Consider the following 15,448-nt stretch of genomic DNA (forward strand, 5'->3'; position numbering starts at 1 on the left):
CAGAAAAACGTCTAAATTAATCATGACGAACATATTGATTTTTAGAAAATCATAACATAATTAACTATGTAATAGGATCTGCTCACTTGAACTTGACCCGTTACGATAAGGGCATCGACTGTGCGTGGCTATGTCTCCTGCAAGAATTGCATCATTGTAGACCACGCATCCGATGAGCATCTATTTCATTTAAATATCGAGTTAATTTGGGTCGACCTTTATTTATTTTTAGTAGCAAAGAGATTAAGGATAAAAAAATATATTTTACAAAAAAATGCTTATATAATTTAAATTTAATTCTTTTTTATTGATACTTATAATTTTATTAAATTTTATATTAATTCCTTATATTTACAATTTTAAATTTAATTAAATCTTTATACTATATAAAATTTGTTAATTGGCCCTTACTAATAATTATCTTTTGGTAAATATAATAATCCTAAAATATTTTTTTAGACTATTCTACAATAATTCATTATAAAATGGTTAGAAAAGGCATAAAAAATGAAAATTTTTATTTAATATATAAAAATTAAATTATAAAATTTTGAATTATAAAAAAATTTATTAAAATTATAGAGATAGACAAAATTAACTAAGCCTATCATGTATGTAACTATATATATAAACAATAATGAAATTCAATATTTTACCTAATAACATACATTACCATCTCCAAGTTGCACTAACTCTATATTTTATTAGTTCCTTTAATCAACAACTAATTAAGGAACAATTCAAAGCTTTTTAACTAATAAGTCAACTCCAAATTCAGGCTCCACAACCAACTTAAGAGAAGGTGAATGGATGTATTTAGGGGAAAGGGAAAAAGAAAAATTACACAAAATGAGACTTAACAATATCTTGAGTTCAGTGATAGCCAAATCTCTTCCAAGACAAACTCTTGGTCCCATTCCAAAGGGCATATACATGTGTGGCAATTTGCATGCACCACTAACTCCATTTGCAAACCTTTCTGGCTTGAATTTGTAGGCATCAAGTCCCCATATATCTGTGTCTGTATGTGAGGTTAATGTCATTGCCCAAATTATTACACCTTTTGGAACATTAAGGTTACCAAATTTCATATCCTTTAAGGCTTCCCTTGAAATAACAGGTATTGGGGAGTAAAGGCGTAATGTTTCATGAATAACCATTGTTAACTGCCAACAAAAACAAATGTAAGTTACAATTAGTGACAAATTAAATTCCTTGATGTCATGAGAAAACATTAAGGATACAGTTTTTTTTTTTCATTTCCAATATTTTTACTTTTTAGAATTTTAGAAAACCAACTTAATTATTTTTTGAAACTAATATTTGATCAACTAAAATGATGTCTGAAATCTTTGTTAATTGAAAATTTGATTCTTTTGACTACTTTTAAAATTAAGTTTAATTTTGATAGATTGACAGCGTAAATTATTTTACATAGTCGTTCAATTATGTCTATTTCTTTGAATGAACATTCACGCATTGAATGTAGTGAAAATAATTATTTTTGTTAATATGTTGATATATGATTAAATATATATATAAATTTTTTATATATCAAAATTAAATTCTTATAATTAATTTAAAAACTTTAATGTATTAAAAACAAAGTTTTATTTATTTACTTTTTTACTCTTTTTATATAATTTTTTTATAAAATTTTAGAAACAAAAATATTAAAAAATTAGAAAGCAAAGACGTAAAGAGAAAAAACAAATAGATCTTAACCTTTTGATTCATACATTTAAGTCCTTGAGAATTTAAAAATGAGAAAGTATAGGGAGCCAATGACCTAAGCGTACAATGTGTACAATGAAGGTTTAGAAAGTATTCGAGATATGATTATTAGTGTTACATTGTCCAGTTCGAACCTTGGTGAACCCAAAATTAGCTTTTTATAACATAAGATGTTTATTATTCCTGATATCCGGATGGTTATCCCTGCTATCCGGATGGTTATTCTGGTTAGTATAGGTGATGTTCATTTTATTCATAAACCAAAGATTTAGCCCATTGTACACATTGTACATTTAGGCCATTGGCTCCCTAGCACTACTCTTTAAAAATACATTTAAATCCCTGACATTTTCAAAACCTAGATCTATGGATCCCTCATGTTCGCTTGGGTTTGTTAGACCCAACAAAATCAAGCATGACTTCCATTATACCGACCTAGTTGATACGGATGCACACGTGAAAGTGTTTTAAAATGGGACAAATTAGATCCAGGAAATCGATGTATCCAGATTTTAAAAAGGTCAAAGATTTAAATATATTTTTAAATTCTTAGAGACTTAAATATTCCGTGTATCAAAAAGTCAGGAATCAATTTGTTCTTTTCTCAAACATAAATAAGAAACAAACTGCTTAGTGATTCACATATACCTGTTTCATCTTACTTAGCATGTTAGAATCTGGGACTTTACCCTTGCAAATTTGGAGTGCCTCAGCTCGAACGAGGTCTTGCCACTTCTGATTTGAGGCCAACAAAAGGAGGCACCAAGCAGCAGAGACTGCAGTGGTCTCATAACCTGCCAAGTATATATTCTTGCAGTTATCAACAATGAAGTTTTCAATGGCCTCTTCAGTCAGTTTACTGTCTTTGGTAGCTTCAAGAACCATTTGCAACATGTCTTTCTCATCATCACCTGATTCCTTTCTCTTCTTCACCACTTGGAGTATACAGTTTCTCACATCCTTTTCTAGTGCTTTTGCTTCTCTGTTGTTCTTTGTTGGAAGGTATCTATAACATATAAATCATCATCAATTAGTGATCAAATATATATTCAATTTTGTCCCAGAAAATATTAGTAGAATAATTTTTTTTACATGAATATTCAATTATATATTATCGTATAAGTAAAAATTATGGTTTTAAGAATTAGTTAAAATTGGGCGGTTCAATCGGATTAACCAAAAGCTTACCACAAGATCAGTAAATTGATCAATCTGTCTAATTTTTTAGTCGTTATCTGTTTTAAAATAAATAATTTTATTATATTTGATTTAACTCCATTTGTATCTTAATTGAACTTTAAACCTTTGAACTTTTAATTTTACCTGTTTAATTATTGGTTCAATTTTCATAGTCTTGGTAAAAATAATTAATTTTTGCATCTATTATATGAATATGATTATCCAATAAACAATTTCTTACCTCATTCCTGGAATCCATGTAGCCATAGCATTCTTGGACATAACCTCTTGGAGAGCTCCAAGTTTGGAGAAAATTTCTTCTCCCTTGGAAAAATTGCTACCAAAGCATGCCCTTGAAATAACATCCCCAGAAAATTTTCTAAAGTACTTATCAACTTTTATATTTGCACTTCCACCCTTTGCCTCTATTCTATTACTCCATGAGTTTACCAAAGAAATAGCAGACTCCCCGATTATAGTCATCATTCCCTTTGGAGAACATTTGAAAACATATTGCAAGCTAAGAGGCCAAATTAATTTATAAAAATATATACCAACACAAATCAAACTTAAAAACTTAGGCTAACTTTCATTTGCGTTTTCATTTTCAAATATTCTGTTTTCACTTATTTTTCCTCGTAAAATTTTAAAAACAAAAAATACTGAAAATGAAAACGCAAACTAAACAGGCCGTAGAGATGGAGGCCAATTCGTGGTTTATTAATATACCTTAACCTTTTCCATGTATAGCTCTGGAGCTAGGATCTTTCTTTGGTTTGCCCATATGGTTCCATTTGATGTTATGATTCCCTTACCAAGCAATGGTCCTAACTCTCTCCTCTGATATGAAGGCTTTCCCAAGTCCAAGGATGTACATGTAATAATATCTCTTATTATCTCAGGTTTGTCCACAAACAATATTTGTGTGTTCCCAAGAGAAAACATGAACAATTTACCTGTTTTCTCGAATAAATAATAATTCAAATAAGCTATTATCTATGTTCACATATGATCAAATAAATTGAGGTATTGTAGTGTGTAGTACCATATTTTTGCCTCCATTTCTCAATGAAAGGGAAGTTAAGTGAAGCACAATCATGGACATCAATGGGTTGTAGAGAATGAGATTTTGGAGTAGTTGTAAGCTGCTTGGACTTCTTTATTTCCCTAATATTTCCAAGTATAAAAGTTGTAGGTGGACCATTTATACCTTGCCTAATTAACTTAGATCTAAGTCTCTTTGGCTTCCCAACTAGGCTATTGTACAAAACTAACAAGAGAAACAACACAAAAGAGCCTACCGATAATACAATACATGTGAAAATCTCTGAATCAAATAAGAGCTGCATGGTTAAAGGATTTGTAGTATTGGCCATGAAAATCTAACTTACTATCTTATTTCTAAGGTCATTTTCCCACAAGAGAAGTGAATTTCTTCTTTAAATGGCTCCCTAAGGATGAATATGTTACTGGTAGGGGAAAAAGAATTAAAATAACAATAATAATTTTATAAGGTATTAAACTCACACAACTTGCATGAATTGCATGAACAGTAAAGAGTAAACTGTCAAAATGGTATCGAAAGTTCACACAGTTGATAAAAAAACCACAAAAAATGCTAACGATAAATAAGTTTTTGAAAGATTTAAAAATGCGATAAAAAGAATTAGATATTAAATATATATTTGAAATAATGACTTTAGTTATCAAATTTTGATACAAGTTTTTGCAATCATTATTAAAAAAATAAGATATTTTTATCTTCAAAATTTGGTAATTTTTTGTTAAATAATTTTTTTTAAAAAAATATTGTGAATGATCACATTGTTTTGAAAAATGAAAAGAAAAATCTAAACATCAAATTTTGTTCTGAATTTTTTGTAGACCTTCTAAATATTTATTTAAATATTGCCACAAAAATTTAGATCAATTAAATAAGTCGTTTACTAAATATGAAAATTTTTTTTGTTATTTACAAAAAATATAATATTTACTGGTTCTTTCTATCATATTTTCAAATAATTATTAATAACATCTTTCAAGAATTTTTTATCTACGGTTGAATTTATTAAATACTGAATCGATAGTTAATTTAATAGTAAAAATAAGCAAACATTTTGGGTATTAGAGTAATGAAATAGACTAACACAATTAAAATTTTAAGATGAGAAAAAGAATAGAACTAAACACAATTTTTATCTTTAAACAATTTTAAGAATATTATTACTAAGTAAAAAATTTACCAGCTCTCAATTTCAAAAAAAAAAAAATTAAAAATTATAACACCCTTTTGTTGCACTCTTTTACTCTCTCCGACAATGCACGTTACACATTCACTTACTTTTGTAGTTGTTGCACCTTCACTTACACAGTTACACACACACATTAGTTAATTGTTCACTCACTTGTTACACACCCAACAATATATTCACATGCCATAATTTTTCAGTTTGTAAGGTTTATGATCAACCCAGTAAATTAAATGAGATGGGCCGTTTATTCTTTTATTTGAAGTTTTAAAAATATTTTGACAAAAAATATTATTTTTAAGATAAAAACTTTAAATAAATAATATTTTTTTAATTGTTAGATTGAATTTTCGAGTCGGATTACCAAAATTAGTGATAGTAGACAATTGTATAATAAATCAAAGATAAAAATATAAAATTATAAATTCAAATAGAATAAAATCTTGTTGAATTGTAATCCAATCCAAACATATAATTGTACAATAAATTCTTGTTAAATTAAGTGAATCATTATTTACATGAATGGTCTTATATACAATAATTTATTCTCAATTCAATTATTTTAAATAAAATCAAATAATTCCAAAATTATTTTATTCCAAACACACTCAAAATTTAGGGTTGTGGTTAGTTGAAAAAATAACTTCCGTATTACATTAGTTGTTCTTTTCCTTCACACTATTTAGATTCACTAGAAAAAGGCCAATTCCTTGCAAGAAGCTAGCTACTCATATATTTTATATGAATTTTCTGCTTAAAAAATTTAAGTAGGTGAGTAAGGGCAAACGAGTATTAATATATCTTAAGATAGTTTTTTCTTTTTTTTTTTTTTATAATTACATTTGATATATAAAAAAAATATTAAGATAATTAATCATGTAAGGGGTATATATATTCCCTTGTGGTTGTGGATGATATATGTCTGTTTAAGCTTGTTTGGAGGTGTAAATTTTAATTTTATTAAGAATAATGATAAAAATATTAAAAATATATATGACTTTATATTAATATTAATATGACCCAATCAATATAATTAACTCATGATTTATAAAATGAGTTATGCTACGTGTACACTAAGATCAACTATTAAAGTCAGTCACCAGTATAAAATATATGCTGAAATATAAATACACATTGAAAATAAATTAAAGACACATGTATTTATACACAAATATATTAGTAGCTGATTTTAGTGTACGAATATCATTTTTGTTATAAAATACTTATCATTTTACCATTTTTGTAAAGAAAAATTAATATTTTTAGCCAAAATCAGTTAATATTTTGAATTATATTTTTTATTTTAAATTTTAAATTTTAATATTCGTAACCTTAAATTTACCAAAATATACTATTTTTTTAAAAAATTAATATTAATTAATTAATTAAAAGATTAGTTCTCTATAGTCTATACATGTTCTTTTGTAAGATGTGATACCTATACAATTATAAAATGTATCCAAACTTGTTCACATCTCATGAAAATATTGAGATATATTTTGTTTTTGGTGAGTTGATATATTGTACAGTGGAAAAAATTTTGGACCAAAACAGTATCATGAACTTGAAAGTTGAAAGTTGAAACCCATCAAGGGTTTTTGTTTGTTTTTTTTGTTCCTTCTCTCAAGACCTACAAAAATAAATAAATAATCTTAGCATTTTCTTTTCTCACTTGTTTCAATTTCTTCTCTTTTCTTCTCGTTTTCACCCGTCCTTGACTTCACTGTCTAACCAGAGGAGTAATTAACTAATTATTCTTTTACTTTTTTTTTTTCAATTTGTTATCCAGAAAAAGCAAAACTAAGCAAAGAATAAAAAAATAAAGAAGAAATTTTTGTTGTGGTGAAGGAGAGGAGGTTGGTGGTGGGGGTGGTGTTGAATCTGAAAATAATGGAGGCGGTGGCGGAAGGGCTGTGGGGTTTGGCGGAGTTTCACGAGAGAAGGGGCGAGATAGGGAAAGCGGTGAAGTGCCTTGAAGCCATATGTCAGAGCCAGGTTTCATTCTTTCCGATCGTTGAAGTCAAGACGCGCCTCCGCATCGCCACTTTGCTCCTCCACCATTCTCACAACATCTCTCACGCCAAGTCCCATCTTGAACGCTCTGTTAAGACCATTTCTTTTCCCTCTCTTATCTTGCTTTATGATTTCTCGCACTAATGCACTGATTAAGTTTCTTAATTTGATTTACTTGGAGTAGAAGTAGTTTCTGCTGTAGGTTTTTGAATTATGAGTTCTCTCCTACTAGTTTAGTTGGATAGTATAGCATTTAGCAATAGAGGGGAGGTTCAAAAGTAATTGCTAGAATTATGAAGGAGAAAACTAGTGCTGGTGTTAGTTAAAGAGATGTGTTTTGCTGTAGAATCTCTCTTCTTCGTGGTGTAGAGAAAGAATTGGGTTGGATACCTGGATACGGATTGCTTTGCATGTTGCTTGATCTGCAGCTGGAATTCTATGGAAATTAGGTTAACTTACTAAAGTGCTAAATATGCCTTGCTTGGAACCTTTAGCTGATACTTTGAATTGTATTTTGGCTAGGTAATATATTGGTGTATAAAGCGGCATGCTTCCAGAAATGGAAATCGAAAAGAAAAATTCATACACTAATTTTATGATTAAATTTGCATATTTTTAGTGGTTTCTATGTTGTAACTATATACTTAAACTCACCATTCTAGCTTAAAAAACCACAATAAGAGGGATGACTTAGGAATGATACAATGCCCAACCTGATATGGAGGTTGCAAAATTCTAAACCAGATAGGTACAAGTGTAGAATTGATATAAATTAACAAGGCAATTCAAAAAGTTCAAAAAGTTAACCTTGGTCATTAAAGACAATCAACTACTATTATTGACCTAATTTCTAATTATTGTGGAATAAATTTTCTGGTTTAAAAAATCCAACTGAAAATTGTAAGGTGAAAATTATGAGTATTGAAAGTGCCAATAGCCACAGATTCTAGTGTTATTTATTGATAAATGTTTACTTAGTTTTACATAGTTAAAATGGACTCTCATGCTTTCACCAGGTTCTTTCCTAATGGAGGTGCTAGCTTTAAGTCATGCGATCATATGAGGCTAACTCACAGCTTATTATCAATTTATCAGAGTATTTTTGACATTTTTAATGGAACTCTAGAAATATTTGATAATGGAGCTGATCTTATATAAGTGCTGACTGTTTTTTTTTTGTCTCTTTGTTGTTTCAGCAATTGCTTTTAAAGTCAATACCATCATGCTTTGAATTGAAGTGCAGAGCATATAGCTTACTTAGCCAATGCTACCATCTTGTTGGATCTATTCCATCTCAGAAACAGATATTGCAGAAAGGCCTAGAGCTTACGGCATCGGCTGGACATGAGTATGCATAGCTTCATTTTTTTATTTTATTTGATTTACTTACCTTTGCTTTTTTTAGTAGTTAGTGTGAAATATAACCTTTGTGACTCAGGATTTGTTATGGACCTTCAAATCCATAGGTCTGTTAAGTTGTAGTTTGTACAGAAAATGATAGTATTCGTTATCTTGTAATCATTTTACCATGACCAGAAGAAAATAATAGCTATAACTTGCATATTGGAATTATATGCTTATTTTGTGAGAAAGTTTGTATATATGATTAATACGTGTTACCTGGATGGTGAAGTGTATAGTAGTACTACATATAATAATAATAACAATAATAATGATTACATTTACTTTATTTTTGGTCTGGAAATTGCATTTGATACATCAAAGTTGTTCGATATTTGATTATGATGTATAGGCATGCAACTGGAAAGTTATTATAAATTGTCCATTTTATATTATGTTAAGTAATAACTAATGGTTTGTGAATTACATATTCTTAGTTTTTAGTTTAATTTTATGAAGGATGTCAATGAAGTTGTGGTCCTGCAACTTCAATTCGCAGCTTGCGAATGCTTTGTCAATTGAGGGTGACTACCGGGGTTCAATATCTTCCTTAGAATGTGGATATACCACTGCTACTGAAATATGCAACCCAGAGTTGCAGGTATGTTGCCAGTGGTTACAAGAAGTGACATGTTGTTTGCTTCCTTCGCTGCACTTCACCTGTAATTTGACAGTGAATTTCTACCACTAATGCTATGTTTGGAAGGGGAGTAAAAATGAGCTGAAAGTATCATGGAGTTTCATTCATAAATTTACACATCAAATTCATCTATGAAAATTTCTAGAGCACTTTTATCCTCCAACAAACATTCCGTAGAATGGGCTAGAAATTGTCATAGATGAGTTTGATGTGTAATTAAACATGGAGCTTATCCGTGAAAAATTTCGTCCCATTTTTACCCCCCATCCAAATATATCCAAAAGGATGACAATACTTTTTTGTTTTATATAATGGACCAGATGTTTTTTGCTACCTCAATATTACATGTCCACCTCATGCAATGGGATGATGATAATTTGGTTGAGCAAGCTGTTAAAAGATGCAGTGAGATTTGGGAGTCAATTGAGCCTGATAGAGTGAGTGCAGATTCTTTAACTTTTTGCTTTTCTGTTTTTTGTTCTTGCAAAGAACACTCAGACAGATGCATGTTTTCAACTGAACTCGCTAGACTTAACCTTTTCTTTTGTTTCTTCCATGGTTTCGTCTCATCAGAGACAACAATGCCCTGGCTTACTCTTTTATAATGAATTACTGCACATATTCTATCGACTGCGGCTCTGTGATTACAAGAATGCTGCACCTCATGTAGACAATCTGGATGCTGCCATGAAGGCTGACATGCAGCAAACACAACAAATGCAAGAGCTAATGAAGGAGCTCAATGCTTTAGATCAAAGCCTTTCTCGGTCTGACCTTCACTACAGGGATAGAGCAGCATTATCTAAAAAGCAATCAACGATTCAGGAGCAGCTAAAAAAAATGAATGGATTGAGCTCGACTGGGTGTGAAACTCTGGAACCTGTATATTTTGGTAATGTCAGAAGGACACTAGGAGATAAGCTTCCACTGGCACCTCCTCCAATTGATGGTGAATGGCTTCCTAAAAGTGCTGTCTATGCATTGGTTGATCTAATAGTTGTTATATTTGGGCGACCGAAAGGGCTTTTTAAGGAGTGTACAAAGCGCTTTGAGTCTGGAATGCAAATCATTCAAGGTTTGTGGGCAACTTTTTTGTTTTTTAAACGGAACACGGGCAAAGTCATTATGCAGGAATTGAAAGTACTACCAATTCTCTATTGAAGTAATGTTTCTTCTTTGCAGATGAGTTATTGAAGCTTGGAATCACTGATGGTGTCACAGGTGAGATTCATTAGAATTATATTGTCTTCAAACTTCAAAGTGCTCATGCTGTTTATTTACAAGGTTTCCGTATGCAACCTTATTGAAATTTCATTTTTAGCAGAAGTGGAATTGAAACACTCTTCTATCTGGATGGCTGGTGTGTACTTAATGCTACTAATTCAGTTTCTTGAAAACAAGGTGGCCGTAGAGCTCACTCGGGCAGAATTTGTAGAAGCCCAAGAGGTTGTTTAGATGCTTTTGGTATATTTTGTCAGTTCTATAGATGAGAAGACATGATAATTTGTATTTTATTTCGTTGATATTTCAGGATCAATTGAAACATGTCACCTTGTTAGCTGGCTTGTTATGATGATAATTTTCTTGTACTAGTGATTTAAAAATGTTGGCAGTGAAATTGTGTCCTACTATGCTCCAGAGCTGAAATAATTTATGGTATTTTATGCAATTTTGCAGGCTTTGATACAGATGAAAAATTGGTTCACACGGTTTCCAACTATATTACAGGCATGTGAGAGCATCATTGAGATGCTTAGAGGCCAATATGCTCATTCTGTTGGCTGTTATAATGAAGCTGCTTTTCACTTTGTTGAAGCAGTAAAGGTGTGTCTGTAACACAACGATAGATGTCATATTTTAGTAGTGATCAAGATGTGTATGCAGCTTTAGTGATTGTGGCAAATTGACATGATGATTTGTTGTGCTATAGGCCCATATTTTGTAGTTTTCTATTGGTGACTACTATAAATTGTTGAAAGATATTGAAACTAACAAATTTTTGTGCAGCTTACAGAGAGCAAATCAATGCAAGCTATGTGTCAAGTTTATGCAGCTGTCTCGTATATCTGCATTGGTGATGCTGAATCTTCTTCACAGGTTCAACAGCTTCTACAATCCCAAATTGATTTTTTGCTACATATTTTCGTCTAGTAATTTAATTCCATCAACTGTATGTTTTAAGCAAATCATAATTTTCCTGCAGGCTCTCGATTTGATTACTCCAGTTTATGGTGTTATGGATTCCTTTGTAGGAGTCAGAGAGAAAACTGGTGTTCTTTTTGCTTATGGTCTTTTATTGATGAAGCGACAGGATCTTCAAGAAGCAAGGCAAGTATTTTAGCCAGGTTTTGTTCAACCAGGATTGTCTGTCCATAAAAATTGTTTTGAATGTGTGCAAAGGATCTTTCCAAGAACTAGGAGTTGATTTGCAGTTATACAAATTACTTGGGTATAAAATATGTAATACTTGATAGATCTGCATCAGAACTATCTTTCTTTTTTGATTTATTGAGGTAGAAGTAACTAGTTTATATTCACAAGTGCAGTAGATCAAAGTACTGTTAGATAAATTAATCACCTTCTTAGGTATATCTTATGATTTATCAATTTGCATGTCATTGTAAAGAAGAGATGAGTAAAATGTCCAGAGAATCGGGAGGGATATACAAACACCATTGTTTAGAAAACCACCTTTAGACCCAACCGACCAATTCAACTAGACAACTATTTGAAGGGACATTCTATCCAACCAATCAATAGTTTGACACTAGTAACTTGTTTTAGTTGAAAACTTTGGTTATACCAATAAGAGTTCTAACCAGTCAAATCGCCTCTAAGCAATCTCAATAATCACCCTTAGCATGCTATTTTTCTTTTCCTTCCTTCCTTTTAAATTAACTTTTATTTTGCAGAAATCGCCTGGCAAGGGGATTGCAGCTGACACATACTTATTTGGGTAACCTTCAACTTGTTTCCCAATATTTGACGATCCTTGGCAGTTTGGCTCTTGCATTGCATGATACTGTACAAGCCAGGGAGATATTGAGATCATCATTGACCTTGGCAAAGAAGCTTTCTGATACTCCAACTCAGATATGGGTACTATCTATTTTGACAGGTACTTTCTAACACTACTTAGTTTGTGAATGCAACATGTCTATATCTACAGTAATCAAGTGAAGCTTTATTATTCTTATATTCAGAGAGCCTCTAGAATGTTCTGGCTTCTGCAGTTGTTCCAGAGTAGTTGGGTTTATTTTTTCTTTGAAAGAGAGTGTCTTCTGTGTATATTGTGTATATTTGGGCCCTTTGTGAACTGCTTTGACTGATTGTCTAATTTACAATTCTGTTCCTTTTCCGGTGTTCCTTCTGTTAGGTTTTATGTATAGGATATAACTAATCTGTTGTCCATTGGATTTATTGTTATTATTGTCGTCATTGTTGTGAAAGGTAATCCTCCGGTATACCCTCTTCTCAATCCTCTTCAGCCTTTTTACTTTGGATATGGATTCAGAGAAGGAACTCCATCCTGCACAGATGCGAATTTTGTTTAGATCAATAAACATTAGACATTTCGGAACTAGAAACAAAAGTATTAAAGAGAAAGATGGGGTAGCACTTATTGTTAAAAATTATTTTATAATCTCAACCTAGGTAGTTTTATTATTGGAGAAGGCCTCTATATTGTAGAAGTCCCAGCTTCCCAGGTTAAAGATTAGTAGATCATATGGGAGGCAGTTCGATATTTAAGTGCAACACAACTGTGGATGAAATCATTAAGAAGGATTTAGAATTAAACGGCTTGCTTACAATCATTGGCCATTTGACAATGTAAGCATCCCTACCTTGTGAGAAACTGTTGCCATTATTATTTGGATATGGTTGAAAGGATGCATATCTTAGTAGACTACTATGAAAAGCATGTTCAAAAGGGTGCTCTGAAACATTGTAGATGTAACTTTTTTCCGTATTTTCCTTTTTAAAATGTTATCCTTCCTCAAGTTGTACTCTCCACTTGGCTCCTGCAGCTTTATATAAAGAATTAGGGGAAAGAGGGAATGAAATGGAGAATGCTGAGTATCAGACAAAAAAGATAGAAGAATTGCAAAAGAGGCTTGCCGATGCACATGCGTCCATTCTTCATCTCGAAATAGTATGGTCTTCTTGACTGATCAGCAGTTTGCTATACGTGTTTGAACTTTCAGTTAATTAATGTTTGTGTTGCTTTTTGATTGTTAGATTGCCAAAGTAAGGTTCGAGGTTCGCCAATTACATGAGATGGACATGAAGCGTGCAATGGCAGGGCCAGCTATGGGAGTCAATCTTGATATTCCAGAATCTATTGGTTTGTCAGCACCTTTACCTGCTACATCATCAACGAGGCTAGTTGATATAGACAGGGGAAGACGTGGAAAGTGGAGAATTTAGTGTACTTGTGGATAGATTGCAGTCAATTGCAGCTTCACATATTTTGATAGATAGGATGTAATATGGCATACCACTTACCAGGAAGGCTTTCAATCATGTGCATTACTCTTAAAGAGGCTGTACAGTTAACTAGGATGATTATTATTAAGATGTACAATAGAATGTGTAGTAACCCTGACCTAAGATAGGGGATTTTCTGTAATTATATCAAGAGAATGTGGAGTAAGGTTTCATAAGGTAACCTGATTAGGAGTTATTGTGCTTGACTCAGCTGTTCATAGTATTTATTCTTTTAAATTCATTCAAGTCAATGTGTGTTCTTGAGATGTGAATTGGAAATCAATTGCAAAGTGTGTTTGTTTTTTTTTCTTTGAAATAGTTAGTGTTTGTTATTCGTGTCAAGCCTCTACAGCTTGGCTTCAATTATACAAGCTGCATGGCAGTTGATGAAAATGCTTCCAATTATCCAAGAATGATTGATTTGTTGACAAAATCCTCTTGTAAACTTGAGTAAGAAGTCATGATAGACAGCAAAATGAGCATATTTAAAAGCTGCTACTAAATGTGGCTACACTATTTAGTTATAGAAATAGAGATACAAAAGCTTCTGATCCTTTCATCCATTCTTTTAGGACAAAATATTGGATTGTGAAATATGTTGTCTTGTATACTTATTTTTAGGTGAATGCTATCCTGCCATCTCTAAAGTAACGTATAAGTTATCCTTTCTGATGTGTCACATTCTAATTGGGTATTTATTTTAACTTGAGTTATTTTCTCCACTCTTTTATCGTCGTTGTGTGGTGTTTCGTTTCCTCTTCCTAAATCATTCTTCTAGAAAAAGTACTCTAACTCTTTCTCTCTCTAATTGCGTTTACTTTTCCCCATTCCTTCGTCGTCTCGTCATTATGTCTCCCAAACATTGGGTGTCTTATTTTCTCTTCCTAAATCATTCTTTCAGAAAAGGACTTCCCAAGCATCACCATCTCATTGGGTGTTTCTTTTTATCTTCCTAAATCATTCTTCTAGAAAACGTACTCCAACTCTCTCTAATTGTGTTTACTCCTCCTCACTCCTTTGTCATCGTCGTGTCTCTTAAGTATCACCGTCATCACCGTCTCATTGGGTGTTTCGTTTTCTCTTCCTAAATCATTCTTCTAGAAAACGTACTCCAACTCTCTCTAATTGTGTTTACTCCTCCCCACTCATTTGTCATCGTCGTGTCTCTTAAGTATCACCGTCATCACCGTCTCATTGGGTGTTTCGTTTTCTCTTCCTAAATCATTCTTCTAAAAAACATACTCAAACTCTCTCTAATTGTGTTTACTCCTCTCCACTCCTTTGTCTCTCTCTAATTGTGTTTACTCCTCTCCACTCCTTTGTCGTCGTTGTGCCTCTTAAGTATCACCGTCTTATTGGGTGTTCTATTTTCTTCTTTTATCAGACTTCACCGTCTTCCAAAGATATTATTAAAGTAACACAGGTTAAAATAAACACCAATTAGAATACGACACGTCAGAGAGAGTAACTTACATGTTACTTTAGGATAACATTCACCTTATTTTTATTACTAAATATAGATGTGTGTCTTTATTTTATATTTGTATCATGTTTTATACTAGACCATGAGGTGTGAGACAGGCGAAGGTGAAGCAAGATGAATGATTGGTATAAACTCAAGTCACTAGAAAATGGGTTTTACAAGTGCAAATAAAAATACTTAAAAATTCAGAGTTATTAAAATACATGATTAAACTTTAAAAATTACACTTACTATTTTAATTTGAATATAATTATACTGCTT

At 31.8% G+C, this 15,448-nt stretch overlaps 2 protein-coding genes across 2 annotated transcripts; one reads left to right on the forward strand and one right to left on the reverse strand.

Annotated features, from left to right (window-relative positions):
- Window positions 1-740: 740 nt before the first annotated feature.
- LOC130939541 (cytochrome P450 714C2-like) lies at window positions 741-4,262 on the reverse strand. Its single transcript, XM_057867638.1, has 5 exons — window positions 3,959-4,262; window positions 3,643-3,869; window positions 3,155-3,402; window positions 2,383-2,740; window positions 741-1,166 (listed from the first exon to the last, which is right to left on the reverse strand). The coding sequence occupies exons 1-5, from the start codon at window positions 4,260-4,262 to the stop codon at window positions 741-743; spliced, it is 1,563 nt and encodes a 520-aa protein (XP_057723621.1).
- A 2,579-nt stretch (window positions 4,263-6,841) lies between these two features.
- On the forward strand, window positions 6,842-13,970 carry LOC130941487 (sister chromatid cohesion protein SCC4). Its single transcript, XM_057870018.1, has 13 exons — window positions 6,842-7,265; window positions 8,372-8,523; window positions 9,036-9,177; window positions 9,537-9,653; window positions 9,790-10,291; window positions 10,399-10,437; window positions 10,541-10,662; window positions 10,894-11,040; window positions 11,224-11,313; window positions 11,420-11,544; window positions 12,129-12,334; window positions 13,245-13,369; window positions 13,456-13,970. Exons 1-13 carry the CDS (start codon window positions 7,053-7,055, stop codon window positions 13,642-13,644), a joined length of 2,169 nt encoding a protein of 722 aa, XP_057726001.1. The 5' UTR covers window positions 6,842-7,052; the 3' UTR covers window positions 13,645-13,970.
- The last annotated feature ends 1,478 nt before the right edge of the window (window positions 13,971-15,448 follow it).

This window comes from Arachis stenosperma, chromosome 7 (genome assembly GCF_014773155.1).
Source record: "Arachis stenosperma cultivar V10309 chromosome 7, arast.V10309.gnm1.PFL2, whole genome shotgun sequence".
NCBI classification, from domain to species: domain Eukaryota; kingdom Viridiplantae; phylum Streptophyta; class Magnoliopsida; order Fabales; family Fabaceae; genus Arachis; species Arachis stenosperma.

Coding starts and splice junctions, on each gene's coding strand:
- LOC130941487 (XM_057870018.1), top strand. CDS start 7,053: ATGGAGGCGGTGGCGGAAGGGCTGTGGGGTTTGGCGGAGTTTCACGAG. Junction 7,266..8,371: donor AGTCCCATCTTGAACGCTCT/GTTAAGACCATT, acceptor TTGTTGTTTCAG/CAATTGCTTTTAAAGTCAAT. Junction 11,041..11,223: donor ACTTTGTTGAAGCAGTAAAG/GTGTGTCTGTAA, acceptor ATTTTTGTGCAG/CTTACAGAGAGCAAATCAAT.
- LOC130939541 (XM_057867638.1), bottom strand. CDS start 4,262: ATGCAGCTCTTATTTGATTCAGAGATTTTCACATGTATTGTATTATCG. Junction 3,870..3,958: donor GAAATGGAGGCAAAAATATG/GTACTACACACT, acceptor TCGAGAAAACAG/GTAAATTGTTCATGTTTTCT. Junction 1,167..2,382: donor TGCTAAGTAAGATGAAACAG/GTATATGTGAAT, acceptor TTTTGTTGGCAG/TTAACAATGGTTATTCATGA.